Source organism: Sphaeramia orbicularis, chromosome 7, assembly GCF_902148855.1.
Source record: "Sphaeramia orbicularis chromosome 7, fSphaOr1.1, whole genome shotgun sequence".
NCBI classification, from domain to species: Eukaryota; Metazoa; Chordata; class Actinopteri; order Kurtiformes; family Apogonidae; genus Sphaeramia; species Sphaeramia orbicularis.
In genome coordinates this window covers 14,022,907-14,039,045 of record NC_043963.1, presented here as the reverse complement: position 1 = coordinate 14,039,045, position 16,139 = coordinate 14,022,907, and the positions used below count along the sequence as shown (strand labels likewise).

Below are 16,139 nucleotides of genomic sequence, written 5' to 3'. Positions count from 1 at the left end.
ATATTTGGAACCAATATTCACTTCTAAAGTCTTTGAAATGGTTCGTAAAGCATCTTTGTGCAATTTATGCAATACATTATATACGTTTTATCTTTTTTGTGTGTTTTTTGGCCTTTTGTGTTGATATAGTAGGTTAAAGTGAAAAAATAATAGGCAGATGAGATAGATGAAGTTGTCCTGAGAAAAAAAAAAAGATACCAAACAGGGGTATGGTAAACATTTCTTTACATAGTATATAAAAGCAAAAACAAAAGTACTCAAAAACAGTCAAAATAGGCTCAGACCCCAAAGGGTTAAACAAATTTAATGCCAACGTCCAACTGCAGATACAGTTTTATATATAGTTTTATGATAGTTTACTATCAACTATAACCAGGTTCTGAATAGGTCCTAAACTTGCATTTTCCCATTTTTCCAACATTTGCTAATATTCCCTCCGCTCACAGCATGTTACATTCCAAATATCCAGTGTTGTGACTTTGTGTATCGGCCATAAACAATAGCCAATTAAAGGGTTCCGCCTGTCAATCATCACACTATACTTCCCAAATTTTTAAATGTTTATATAATCAAAATAAATCATGAATAACAATGCTTTTTTTTTCCATCAAGTGTATTTTATTTTTTAATGCCTCTGGACATCAAATTGAATGCTTTTCAATGCCATTTAAGGCCTAAATTTTCACAAAATCAATTTAATGACCTGCAGAAACCCTGTATAATAACAACTTAACAAATGAGCATAAACAGGATGGCCCCCAGAATATTAAAACCCAAATATGTGGTCCTATAGCTTATCTCAGCTTCTTGTTTTGCTTCTTAATCTGGCAGCTTTAATGCTTCAGTTTAACAGCCTATCCTGGTGTAACGTCTGGATGCAGCAGGCAGTTGTCTTCAGCGCTAAACCTCTGAAACTGCTGGAGGATGGATGTGTTAATACTGCAGGCAAAGGCATGCTAACAAGTTCATTATATCACCGTGTTCACAGCTTGTTTCTGCTGCCCCCAAAGTAGCAAAAAAAAAACAAAAAACTGCTACTGCAGGTATAAGCAGGGTTTTATATGAGGTTTGTGAAGACAGAGGAGGCGTGAAGGTGCTGTGCTTTCATTTAGTGATACACACTCTGAACATTTTGTGTCACTTTGCAAAAAAGGGTAACACTTTATATTACATATAATCACAACTGTCTTATTAGCATGAATGTTACAGATTTAAAGCATTTAATTCTGTAACTACTGGGCCCTTAGCCAACAGTTTCTCCCAATAACCTTCTAATTACTGCTAAGTGACAGAAAGTAGAGACACTGTTGTACTTAAACAAATCAATTGACCTCGTCAGCTCCTAAAAAGTGAAAATTAAAAAGCTTCAAGTGTTAATTGTGCCCTAGTAACTCTAGATTTATGAACTAACAAAGTATTAGTCAAGTAATTCACCAATAGTTTATGCCGCGTTTCCATTACGTGGTACCAGCTTGACTCAACTCCGGTACCAGGCACTATTCCTGGAGATTGTTTTCATTACAGGATACTTTAGAGTACCTGGTTGTCATAGCAACGCTGCACGTAACTTCTGTGACGTCTGCTCAGAGAGTTGCTGATAAACTTGCTCGTTACGTGTTGCCCTGTCAAGCTCATGCTGAATTTTTTCATCGGCCACCAAGGACAGAAATGTCTGAACCTCCTCAACCGACCACGGATTTGTTTTACGGGCTGTCATCGTGGATTAGCCTACTGGTATATTTACTGTAAATTTCTGAATCAGTTTTTTTTGTTGTTTTTTTTTATGGCGTGTCACACATTAACCCTTTCATGCATGAATTATGAGAACCTTAATCAAATTTTTTTCCTGAGTGTTTTTATTCCTCTTTAGGCATGAAAAAAAAAACAATGCGATTAAAATGTCCTTCTGAAAAATAAATAATAATAATTTAAAAAAAAAAATAACAATTATAGTTTTAAAAAAAATTAAAAATACATTAAAAAAATAATCATAAAAAAAAAAAAAAAATTCTTATGAACCTATTTTTCATGAAGTTGCAAAAATGTCCACTCAGCTGGACACAACACATTTAATTTTTGACCCACAGAAACATGTATTTACTGATAAATTGTGTGAAAACTATGGAGAGGGCTTGTGATTCTGGGGCTTTATGCTCAGGAGAGATCTACATAATGTTACCAATTCATGCCAGAAAAGATATGTAGTATCTTAAAACTTTAATAAAGTGTCTTAATTGTGTCTTAAAACTTTAATAAAGATATATGTGTAAAAAACAACAACAACAAAAAGAACAACAAAATCCATGAATATACAAGAGAACAGCTGTAGAATAACTGTCCACTGTAGTGACCAGTGTGCATGAAAGGGTTAATGACACAGCGCCAACTCTGACCAATCAGTGGCGTGCAGTGTTTACATTTTAGTAGTACACATTTTAGTATCTCTTCACCCGTTTTGGAACCTCGGCCTAGCATGGACTAAAAAACTAGTAGCAGGTACCAGATTCCAGGTTCTTTTATGTAATGCAGCATTTTCGCTGGTAAGGTTGTGTCAAAATCCATGAAGCCATCCTAAACATTTTATACCAAAAAAATCATCACCGTCACATTAGACTTATGTATAATAGGCCTATATAATAGGCCCGGACAAACGTACTGCCCTCTCAAATGAAAGTTTGTGAAGCTTCAGGAGGTAGGGAAAAGGTGAATGAGCATAAAGTTTCACTTTCACTTCGGCGGGAGGAATGGACTGCACTGCCCCGTACCCCCATAGTATTATAAGTAGGATGGAAACCGACGCACGCGTGTGGTTACCGGCCAAACGCACATGCATCCCATCTGGTCACCTGCTGATGCTGTGGTCAAAGGCCCGGTGGTGTTAGTTTTCCTCACTATGGGAGACCAGCAGACTGACTCACTACTCCCTCTAGTGGTCACATAAACCACTCAGCCTGTTACTGTAAATGTATTCAGTTCATATCTCTATAATCCAATACATGTGCATCTTTGGCAGAACTTCAGAGCTCTTTCATCTAAACATTATAATGAGAATTTTTGTAATATCTGGAAGTAGAAATACTACATATAACCATTTATTAGGCTATAAGCTAGTTTTAATTAAGAATTCACAATAAATGTTACACTAATAATGTGGTAAAATCAGCTGTATATGTATATATTTATGTGTAATTACGCTGGAACTGCCGTACTAACATATGTCACATGTGGTGTGTCTTCCCATGTTTATTTCATGCCTGGTACTTCACCGTGCAGGGGGAATCATTGCAATATGAATGTGTGATCGGCACCAGATGGTTGGCTGCAGCTATCTGTTTAAAATGCTTCTCGTGGTCTCTTCATGAGCTCGCTCCGACCACTGTCCCCCCAGAGTGCCCTAAGCCTTACTATGATGTTGTTTTTCCTGGCTTTAGTGCTGGATTCAGGGCTCTCTTGTGCCCTTTGAATCTCTGAAGGAAATAGACCACCCAGCGCTATGCTTCGCGTCTGGGGAACTGACAAGTGGTAATTATGCTTCAGACAATTTCTCTTTGGAGACAGACCTGTACTGATTTGCCCCTCTGTCCGCTGCAAAAAACAGCAGGTGTCATTACTACTGTAGGCTGTTAGCCAGTAGTGGGATGCAATGTTTTTTCAAGCTGGTGTTTTTGCTTCTTTCTTTCTTTTATTTTATTCTTTCTTTTATTTTTGTTTTTACTCAAGCTCCTTTTTTCATTCGTGCTCTCATCTTTTTCCATTTTTTACGCGCAATTTGGAATTTGGCAGCAGAAGTGTGTAAGTTTACTACAAAATAAAAAATAAATCAAACTCCAGGTGCAGTAGAATCAAGGGGAAAATCCTCCCTGCATCTGAAGCGCCACTGATGCCCCCCAACCCAACCCCACCCCCACCCTACCCCTCAACTCAAGTCAGTGCGGGTCAATGGGAAGACAAATTTAATTACCTTCTGTCCGGTGATGCGCCTCCATCTCTCACCTGTTTGTGAGGGAGGTGAAGCCTTTTCGCGACAACAGCTGTGACTGAACTGGATCCAGACCAAGGTTCTGAATGAGCCGGGGCTCAAAAGCACTCAGCCCCATTTTTATCACTGTATTCAAAGTCACTGTGGGCGGGCTGCTCGGCTGTGGCATTCCACTGCTCTTAGATAACAGCCACTTATCTTGGGCGCTCTAGAGTCGTCAGAGAAAGAGGGTTTGATAAGGCTTGAAATGCAGACCTTATGTGGCTTGCATGGTAAACGGCCTCATGAAATAGGAGAGATAAGGTTGGTTATTAAAAACCCATATGAAGGAGAGCTGATGTGCAATCTCAGCTTGAACCACGTCCCGGTTTTTAAAGCCTCTGCTCAAAATGTCAAACTTGTATTTCGACATAGGTGTCAACTACAGTAGGCCGCAAATGGCGCTATCGCACGGCGGCCACCTGAGTGTCTTTCCCGACGCTCTGTGTTATGAATACTAAACCCGCTGTTACCTAACACGAGTGGTTTAGAGAATTAGAAAAAGAGGACAGGGACGAAAAATATCCTTGGTGTTTTGAGGTGACCCCACGTCTTGTAGTGAGACACCTGCGAGTTGGCCAGTTGCCCGGCTTTAAATTGGCATCTAATCTCCTCAGCCCGCGTGTGGGCCCCTCGGGAATACCAGGAATGACAGGCTGTTTGTCTGGGATTGCATGTGCCCCACCTCTTACCCCCTCCCCCCCTTCTCCTCCCTCCCATCCCCTTCTCTTCCTTCTCTCTTTCTCAATCTCAGCCACACAAACACACACATATGCCTCCCACCCGTCTTCTCTCTCACTGTTTGGAATGAGCTGCACTCTGGCAATTTCCATCGCTGGCTCTAAAGAGATTTGAAATTGCCTTTGGTCCTGAAGCCTTGGCAATTAGCAATTAGTGAAGTGATTGTAGCAAGCCCTTCCCGCCTCCCTTGTGCTCCCTTTCCTGCTGTGCAGCCGCTGCATCCACCCCTGCTTACCGCCCGTAGTGATGCATTGAAACCATAAGACGATGCTTTGTGAGTGGGAGCATGTGTGTCTGTTAGTGCAGTCGAGCATTTAATAGTCTGAATGTATCCAACATGCCTTTGCACGGCTATGGAAGACTCCGTCAGATGGTGAGTAGGGTCGGATATTGACACTGTTGCCATTTCGATGCTTGTTCCTGTGCAACCAAATGTCTAGAAATGCACATTTCAGTAGCACTTATTTTACCGAGCTGCTGATTGAAATATTTTTTTTCCTCCGGCGCTTAAAGGCATCACAGGCCTTCTCCTCTTTCTTGTTAGCGTTCCAGTCTCTCAGGCAGCAGGTTTCATACTGTTTTCAAAGTTTAACAAGGTTAAAATACTGGAAAAAGCTTAAAAAGTGCAAAGAAAACCAACTTTTCATACAGTACTCGCTGTTAAAACCTAAACTACATACGATAATTTATCTATAAAATGAACATGTTATGTACTTTTACATTTTATTTATATATTCATTGAAGTAGGCTCTAAATTACACTCTCAAAAATAGAGGTACAAGATCAGAACATTTATGTACCTGTAAGTACATTTTTGAAGAATGTTCTCTCAAAAGTACAATATTGGTTTTTAGGAGGCCAGAATTGCCCCTTTAGACTATGAAAAAGGGTCCAAAATTATGGAAAGTACAAATTTGTGCTATAAGGTACCCTGCAGCATTAAAAAATGTGTGTAGACCATGAGAATAGGCTATAGGCTAGGAGAACTGAACAGTAGGACTAATTATACAGGGTGTCCCATAAGTCTCCATACATAGGAGACATAATACATTCCATACATATATGGTTCTAACATGTATTTCTTTATATTTCTTCTTTATAGTTCTTCAGCAGACACACATTGAAATGTGTTCCCGACAAAATGGCAGTCATATAGAGCATATTATATAAATAAAAGTGGTTTATGTCAAGAAACGTTTATTTTTCCTATGTATGGAGACTTATGGGACACCCTGTAGTTCAAACATTAGGCTTAGCACATTATTTATTATATATCATACTGTAATTACTCTATATTATATTTAATAATAATTTGTGTTTTAATTTTATAGCCCAGTTAGCTCAGTGATAATAGCCTAATAATTTATTTAGCTTATTAGAACCTCTGATTATTGCCATAATCTGTTTTATCAAGTTTTCATTCACACCTTCATGTCTTGATGTCGTAGCTTACCTATGTCGTTTTTTTTTTTTTTTTTTCTCAATTAGGCCACCGGTTCAAACTTTAAACATCATGGCATTCTAAACTATATGAGAGTTTCCTTTCTATGTAAAGTACTTAAGGTACAAAAATGGACCATTTCGAAAGGTACAGAAATGTCTCTCAAAAAAGTACACCCCCAGCGACAAGCATTTGTACCCTTTTAAGTACAAGCTGGTACCTCTGTTTTTGAGAGTGTAGGGGTGTCAAACTCATTGGGATTAAATAAGTTATACTTCCTCCGACTCCTTTTCAAATGTGCAAATGAAGTTGTACTTTGTTTTCATGTATATGTACAGGTTTTGGTTTTTGTTTGTTTGTTTTCTTATAATCTGTTGCATTTGAAAAGACTAAGTGGGATTACTTGGTTTTGTTGCATATTCGAAATAAATAAATAAACCAAACTAATTTTAGTTCAGGGGCCACATGAAGCCAAATTTGATCTGCAGTGGGCCAGACCAGTGAAATAATGACATAATAATATATAAATAATGTCGACTCCAAACTTTCTTCTATGTTTTAGAGTGAAAAAAGGAAAATTATATGATGAAAATGTTTACGTCTACCAACTATCCTTTAAAACAATGTGAATAACATGAACAAACTGAAATTTCTTCAGAAAACTAAGTGCAATTTTAGCAATATTCTGTCTCCGTATATCATTTACACATGTAAATTACAACGCACAGATCACAGTGGATCAACAAATACACAAAACATTCAGTAACAGGCAGAATATTGGTAAACTTACACTTCAGACATTTCAAAATGTTCATATTTGTTCAGGTTATTTGTGTTTTTGTGAAATTATAGTTTGTTTTAGTGTAAATACAGTAAAATGACATGAAAATGTTTACATTCACAAGGAGAAAAATGTGGAGTTGTGAGTATTTATAGGTTATTATGATAGTATTTTACTGATTCGACCCACTTTAGGTTAAATTGGTCTGTATGTGGAACCTGAACTAAAATGATTAATATCTTCAGTGTAATTTTTGCATTTCACAAATTCATCCCAGGGGCCAGACTGGACCCTTTGGGGGGCCGGATTTAGCCCCCGGGCCGCATGTTTGAGCCCTCTGCTCTAAACTATTAACACTAAATGTACTCACCTTAGAAATAGTTTTTAAAAAAGCCATGTAATTATAATTTTTACTGACCAGTATCTTTTTTTCTGGACCAATATGATGCCAATTATTAGTCACTAAGGAGATTTACATTTACTTTTGCATAATTCAACCTCAAATCACCAGATTTCAGAATTTTTTTCCCTGACTGACCACCTCCGATTTGCTTCACCCTTTATGGAAATAATGTTATTAGGCTTAGTAAGCACCATACAAAAATTCAGCTTTATTTATTCATGAGTTGTTGAGATATTGAGGCTTTGCAAATGGGGTGTGATGCTGACTTTACTGAAAACATGCAGAAACAGAAAAACACGGAAAAAGATGCAAAGTTCAGTAAGTCATTACTTTTGAATGGTTTGTGATACTGTAGATGCAGGAGATTTTCAGGAGTTGTTTTGAAGTACAATATGTTGTTAACCTGTAAAAGAAGATCCACAGTTGCATATTTGCCAAATTATAGCTTGCTGAAACTGTGGGGCAAAAAAAAATTAAATTAAAAAATTAAAAACCAAATTGTCGTTTTTGCTTCAGAGCATTTTGGGCCTGATATATCTACACACTGACGCAAAATAGACTTCTCAAATTTAAATATTTATTTTGCATGTTGCAGTGGTATTGTACTGGCTAAGTAATGCTCTAAAAGAAATGAGATATATTCTGATTTATGAGGCATTAAAAATGGAAAAGATGCATATTGCTCAAGTCTGACAACACCTACCATAAAAACAATTATATGCAAAGAGCAGGTCTGCATTAATATATGAACAAAACATGAATTTAGTTTAACCAAACAATGCAAATTTGAGAATCAGCCAACCAATCAATCAATGTTTGCTACAAAAATACAGAGGCACTGTACTGTAAATACATCTCAAATCTTTATACATCGGCTAAAATTTACTTTGGGGGTCAAATGAGTGGCCATTTTTGTCAAAAAAAAAAAAAAAATTGCAAGAAATGCATAGAACTGTGTTGAAATAATGCTAATACATTTGTGCACAGACTACTGATATTATTTGACAGTGGAAGCTCTATTTTCAGAAATACTGGATTTTGAATAGCACGTGTATGTGAAAACTTTTGCTGGTGGACGGACGTGACATTACCCATGATGCTCTGGTCAGTACCAGTACTTTATTAGGAATAAACTTATATACTTACTATTGCTAATTCTCCTCTTATTCATAAATGTTAGTATTGTGGATCTAAAACAATAACAGCTGACACAAAAACACAAAATGTGGCAGTGGACGGATGTGACATGGTTGTTACAGATCCCATCATACTGATGCTCAGCAGCCATGTCACCGCTTCCAGAAATGATCCCTGTGCAAAAACTAGGATCAGAATTATTTATTGTATAGTTTATCATCATACTAAAGAGTAAATAACAATATAAAATTGTTATTTCTTTATAAAAATTCTTGTTATTAGAAAACTGTTGATTTAAAAAGTGACGTGTGACATTCTTCATGTATGTTTTGGCGTAACATAAGCAGGATGGATCAGCACCATACTCCATATTGCAACCTGTAAAAATAAAACATGTCATATGTAGTATATAATCTTGTAAGAAAAACTGGGGAATCTAAAAGAATAGAATATTTGTTTTTCAGGTAAATTCAGTTAAAATATAACTTGTCCATTTGTGACATGAAAATATAGCATTAATTGTGATGAAATTGGACATTTTTGACCTGAAAACATAGTTCATATGACCATCAACATGTTGTAACAGAACTGAAATCCTGTAAATTTGCAGAACTTGCATTTACCAACACAAAGTTCCTTTGGGGATTCACTTACATTGATTTGTTATGCACAAAGACATAAATAAGACCTCTAAGCAAATTTTAGCCGACATGTATGAAGTAATATTTGTGTTTTATGTATAAATATTTGTCAATTACAGCAAAAAATTTTACATCAGTTGAGTTTGACCAATGCGTTGATTTGCTTTCCAACGTCTCATGTCAGTTTAAACATCAATAGGCATCAATAGTCCAGTGTCTTCATTTTCTCATTCGCAGTAAAACCTGAACTCTTCATAAGAACCTTTAGAAAAACTTCTACAGAAAATGCTGCTGAAATACCTGTAAGCTGTCCGTCAAATTTAATAAAGTACAACTTAATAACTTTTGATATTTATTGCCGGTTTTCACATTGAACTGGAGGGATTAGAACTAAATAAATGCGTTTCTGTCTCCAGTGTTGAGGCTATTACTTCTATGCGTAACCAATCAAACAGTGCTGTGAGCAGGAGTTGTTCAAGGCCACAGAACAGTGACACCAGTCAGAAAGAGGAGGCTGCATTTGAGCCAATACACAGCATTTTAAACAGTGTATCTGCAGGTTTGATGAAGAGGAATTTAGGACTTTTTAACACATTTTTAAGGCGTTTTTGGTCAAATTTCAGACATTCCATTCACATTAATAACAGCCCAACCAGTCTGAACCACATTTCAATCCACTAATGTTCCATTTCCATTTGTCCAATGTTTGTGCTTCTGATGTTAAAGCTGTTAACCTTCCTCTTGTGTCAGGGTCAGCACCGAACCATTTTAGGTTTTAAATGCATAAAAGAACCACATACAATTTGTTTATTTCATCAAGGCTTTTTGACTTTGTCAGGAACTTCTATTTCAACAAAAGAATACAAAAAAATAGTTTTCAGTAAATTATGAAATGCTCTGGTTGAAATTATGACTTTTGTGTTGTTAAGGGTCAGTTTTGACCCAGTTATTTAATCTAATGCAACGTTACGTAATCTAATATAATTTAATCTGATGTAATCTAATGCAATGCAACGTAACACAATCTAATGTAATCTAACCTAATTGAAACTAATCTAATTTAATTTAATCTAATCTAATCTAATGCAACGCAATGTAACATAATACAGTCTAATCTAACCCAATTTAATTGAATTTAATCCAATTTAATTCAATCTGATCTAATCTAATGCAATGCAACAGAATGTAATCTAACCTAATCAAAACTAATCTAACCTAATATAATTTAATTCAATCTAATCTAACACAACATAATCTGATCTAATTTAATCTGATCTAATGTAATCTAATTTAATTGGATCTAATCTAATTTAATTTAATCTAATTTAATATGATGTAATATAATTTTATTTAATCTGTTCTAATGCAGTCTAATTTAATCTGATCTAATGTAATTTAATCTGATCTAATGTAATTGATTTAATCTGATGTAATATAATTTTATTTAATCTGATCTAATGTAATCTAATTTAATTGAATTTAATCTGATCTAATCTAATCTGATCTAATGTAACCTAATTTAACTGAATTTAATCTGATGTAATGTAATCTAATTGAATCTGATCTAACCTAATCTAATGTAATAATAGACATGAGCAAAATAGGATGTGACTCCATTGTTGTTGCTGTCCATACAGATACACACAAACCAGAGCTTATAAATTCTAAAGCGATTTTAAACCTAAAACCCCATTGACATGTGGATGTGAAGCCCAAACATCGAGAAAAATATCAGTTTTTCAAAATATCTAGCGTGGAACAGGACATCGTCAGAAAGAAATGAAGTGACTGTATAGAACTCTTAATACCTTACCTTGTCTGTAAACATAATTTCTGCCTGAGTCGTCTAACTTCCATAACCCCGCTACTTTACAAACCTCATCAAACTATGACTTTTGCTATTGTTTGGATTGGGAGACCCCTATTGGTGGAAATTCTATGAAACGATTTTAATTTAGTACAATCAAATATAAGTCTTTATAATGATTTTTAACCTCCTGAGATCCAGGAAAGTACAAGTTTTGGATTCTTTTAACCCTTTCATGCATAGTGGTCACTACAGTGGACAGTTATTCTACAGCTGTTCTCTTGTACAGGGTGGGGAAGCAAAATTTACAGTGAACATTTAGTTGTTTTTTCTCAGCAGGCACTGCATCAATTGTTTTGAAACTAAACATATATTGATGTCATAATCATACCTAACACTATTATCCATACCTTTTCAGAAACTTTTGCCCATATGAGTAATCAGGAAAGCAAACGTCAAAGAGTGTGTGATTTGCTGAATGCACTCGTCACACCAAAGGAGATTTCAAAAATAGTTGGAGTGTCCATAAAGACTGTTTATAATGGAAAGAAGAGAATGACTATGAGCAAAACTATTACGAGAAAGTCTGGAAGATACTATTAAAGAAGAATGGGAGAAGTTGTCACCCCAATATTTGAGGAACACTTGCGCAAGTTTCAGGAAGCGTGTGAAGGCAGTTATTGAGAAAGAAGGAGGACACATAGAATAAAAACATTTTCTATTATGTACATTTTCTTGTGGCAAATAAATTCTCATGACTTTCAATAAACTAATTGGTCATACACTGTCTTTCAATCCCTGCCTCAAAATATTGTAAATTTTTCTTCCCCACCCTGTATATTCATGGATTTTATTGTTTTAGTTCCATATCAGCTAACACAGTGGATCATCCCATACACTGACATTCCTACCATCACTGTAACTTTACTATTCTTGATAAACCTCATCTGCACTAACATGCTTTAGTGTAAATCAATTGCTTGTTGTTATTATTAGACTGTATTTAACTTTTTTTTTTAAACAAAAATTTGTTTTTTTGCGTATTATCTCCATAAAGTGATTAATAACTAGTATTAGTGTATGTTAAAATGTGACACCAGAAAACATCAGATTAGCAGCATTTAAAAAAAAAAAGTTCATAGTGTCGTGGAGGCGTAAACGACAAAGAAATTCATGGAGAATGGATTGGTTGTCAATCAAGCCTTCCTTTATTGTGCACAAGTGAGAAACTGACGAACGAAGCTTCGCCCTCTGTCAGAAGTCAGTTCTGACCTGTCCAGGAAGTCAGTCTAACTTATAGTAGCCTGTGCTAAGTTTAAATGTGATTGGTTAATATGATGTATGACGCTGTCGCTAAGCAGAAGAAAGAAAGTAAGATACAAACAGAAAGAATGCAAGACCTTGGAGTTGTCCTGGGAAGTTTTAGGGAGTTGGGCTATGCTGTATCTTGTGGTATCGTTAGAGACAAAGTAGCTTAGAAAACATGCAGAACTGAGAAACTGACAGAGTAAACATTCATATCTAGGCTTGTGGTTAGAAAGAGAATGAAAACTGAAGAGCTATCATAGTGTAACGTGAGGGTTCGTTGGTGGTTAATAGTTCATTCTTGATAAAATGACACTGCAGGATGGAGACGGATTTCTTCATACAACAGTGCTTTACTGTGCATGTCTCGTGACAGCTACAACACTTCCTGAAACAACAACTCACATGACCAAAACCAGCCAATCAGGAACTAACAGTACCTAGACCGGTAAATGTAAATGATTTAGAAAAGGCACATTCAACACATTACTTTAGCTGCTTATATACAACAAATGAAAATAATTAAATGTGTATATGTGTAAATAATAATTCTGCAGCATAAATGTAGATAGTTATTTGTGTAAACACTGTCAATATATTTTTTTTAACAAATACCTGAGTTAACTTATTCCCTGTAATTTACTCCATTGTTAAACCTTACATTCCTTCAACATAAATTATTTTAACTTCTGAGCCTTACAATAGGTTTAGTTTAGTTTAGTTTAGTTTATTAGTTTGATCCCCATTAGCTGCTGCATACCCTAGCAGCTACTCTTCCTGGGGTCATCAACAACACTAAAACAAAGCACCAACAATTTCCCACAACTCACTCAACAAACAGGATGTACATACACTCAACACAACAACACAAAACCAAAAATCAGCAACAGCACATAATACAAAACAATTACAATAATAATACCAACAACAACAGAAAAAAGAATAAATAAACCAAAAATCAGAAACAAAAAAATGAACACATAAAATAAAAATAGAAACAATAAAAACAGCTCCACAACAAACAAAAAAACAAACCGTCTAGATGATGTCATTATAGGATATGCAATAGCTCAGACAGTTATTCTTGGGTAAATATGAAAATTCTCAACCTTTGAGAAAAACTAACCGCTTGAATTTCTGAAATTAAAAATTGTGGCAATGTATTCCATGCCACTATTGCCCTGTATTGCACACTACCCTGTATTTGATTCGTCCTACAGGCAGGCAACAGGAAACGTCTGTCCTCTGACTGACGTGTGGAATGTGGATGGATGTCACTGAAGAAAGTCAGTTTACTGTAAAGAAGTTCAGGTGTTTTTGTAATTATGATGATAGGTGTCTTATAAACTAATAGAAGACTTATGTATTACAGGGTGAGGAAGCAAAATTTACAATATTTTGAGGCAGGGATTGAAAGACAGTGTATGACCAGTTAGTTTATTGAAAGTCATGTGAATTTATTTGCCACAAGAAAATTGACATAATAGAAAATGTTTTTATTCTATGTCCTCCTTCTTTCTCAAGAACTGCCTTCACACGCTTCCTGAAACTTGCGCAAGTGTTCCTCAAATATTCGGGTGACAACTTCTCCCATTCTTCTTTAATAGTATCTTCCAGACTTTCTCGTAATAGTTTTGCTCATAGTCATTCTCTTCTTTCCATTATAAACAGTCTTTATGGACACTCCAACTATTTTTGAAATCTCCTTTGGTGTGACGAGTGCATTCAGCAAATCACACACTCTTTGACGTTTGCTTTCCTGATTACTCATATGGGCAAAAGTTTCTGAAAAGGTATGGATAATAGTGTTAGGTATGATTATGACATCAATATATGTTTGGTTTCAAAGCAATTGACGTAGTGCCTGCTGAGAAAAAAACAACTATATGTTCATTGTAAATTTTGCTTCCCCACCCTGTAAAATCAGTATTAACAATAGTTTTCACAAAGTATGCCAGTGAATTCATGTTTCTTTGTTTCAAAAATAAAACACATGGTGCCCAGCTGAGTGGACATATTTGCAACTCCATGAAAAATAGGTTCATAAAAGAAAAAAAAGTTGAATCTCATTGTTTTTTTCATGCCTAAAGAGGAATAAAAACACTTAGGAAAAAAATCTTGATTAGGTTCTCATAATTCATGCATGGAAGGGTTAAATTAAATAATAGCCTATATTGGAAAAATCATGATGCACCTGTTTTTTCAGATGCATCTTTTTTATTTTCTTTTTTATAGAATGTCCTTTGCGGTGGACAGTTTTGTTTTGTTTTGTTTTTGTTTTTTGTATAAAGCTGTGAAACCCATAGCTGGGTCTTAGGAGGTAAAAGGAGAAAACACTTGGGATAAACTGTTTTTTTTTTTTGTTTTTTTTTTTCAACAGTGCTGGAGAAAACCCAAACAATACCCGACTCTGCTTGTGACTGTGTGTTGCATTTGTTATAAATGATATTATGTGTGCACTTATGTTTCAAAGGCCGTCTCTTTAGTGCCCTATGTGTCGCTTCTGAACATCTGCCTTATGAGCTGTCCGATGTGTTTGTTTATGCGCTGCACCGCTGACCCCGACCATCCTTCTCTGTTGTTGACGGCAGTGACAGCGAGGAGAAGCCACTGAAGGGCAGTAGCGCGTGCTCCCTGACTGGGAATGACGCAATCGGGGACGGTGTCAGCAGAGACAGCCTGGTGGACTACGCCGACGGCGGAGGAGAATTCAGCGAGGACGGCTCATTTATCGGAGAATATTCCAGGCCTAAGCATCGAGGCTCTGTTAGCGAGCCCAGTGGACCCGGCCCAGTCACCGCGTAAAGCCCGGCTTCTGCTGAAACGGTCGACTTCAAATCCTTTCAAGATACTTTTAAAATTCAGCCTCCCTGGCATTAAATATACCCTGGAACAGCCAAGGAAAAAATGGCTTGAATGAGCAGAAGATTTTAAAAGAGGGAGTGATTTTTGCCAGGAGGCTGGAAAGAGAAGAATACAGAGTGAAAACCATGTGTGTGTACATACTGTAAGAGGAGGAACTGTGTCATTTGTGTGTTTTTATGATGTTAATATTGGTGAAAAATCAGACAAAATCTTCTGTGATGTACATGTTTCATCTTAAAAGAGTTTCATTAACCCTTAAAGACCTGCACATTCTGTTTTCTGTGGTGCCTTCCAGATGAGGTTTTCTCTAAAATCTAACCTTCCCTAAGGGATTTAGTGCAGTTAATTATTTTATCCTCTGCATTTTGCATTTTTTTTTTAGTGAAAACCAAGTGTTTTCTTATACAGTCGCAGAAAAAATTATTAGACCACTCCTTATCTTTCTCAGTTTCTTGTTCATTTTACTGCCTGGTACAACTAAAGGTACATTTGTTTGGACAAATATAATGATAACAACACAAATAGTTCATAAGAGTTTAATTTCAGAGCTGATATCTATCCATTTTCCATGGTTTTCTTGATAATAACCAAAATCACTTCAGCTCTTACATCAATAGCTATAGCATTGTACTGACAAAAACAGTGCTTTTAGGCATTCCATGTTTTCTTTTCTGTCTGTTTTAGTCACATGATACACACAGGAGTTAGTACTGGATTACATAACCATTGTTTTTGATGACTTTTGATGGTCTAATAACACTGAGTTACAAAAAAATGTTTTTTGCAAGTTGTCTAAGTTTTTTCATTTTCCACCGCTAAATCCAAAAATGACATCTGTTTTTCTCAATCAGGTCAGGTTTTTTTGCTAATTTGATTTTGAAAAATTTGATCCTCTCACAAAATTGATGACATTTTTTGTGACTTTATCAGTTGATTTTTTTCTATAGTTCTCACCCAAAATAGGTTTTAAGAGAAAAAAAATCATTTGATCACTTGATTC

General features: G+C 35.9%; 1 protein-coding gene across 2 annotated transcripts in view; it reads left to right on the top strand.

Moving 5' to 3' along the window:
* The window catches only part of LOC115422881 (neural cell adhesion molecule L1-like protein), a 142,165-nt gene extending 126,561 nt beyond the window's left edge, over nucleotides 1-15,604 (top strand). For both annotated transcript variants that reach the window (XM_030139492.1, XM_030139493.1), the window contains one exon: nucleotides 14,866-15,604. In XM_030139492.1, the coding sequence (XP_029995352.1) occupies nucleotides 14,866-15,079 (214 nt within the window). In that variant the 3' untranslated portion in view covers nucleotides 15,080-15,604. The remainder of the gene's footprint in view (nucleotides 1-14,865) is intronic.
* The last annotated feature ends 535 nt before the right edge of the window (nucleotides 15,605-16,139 follow it).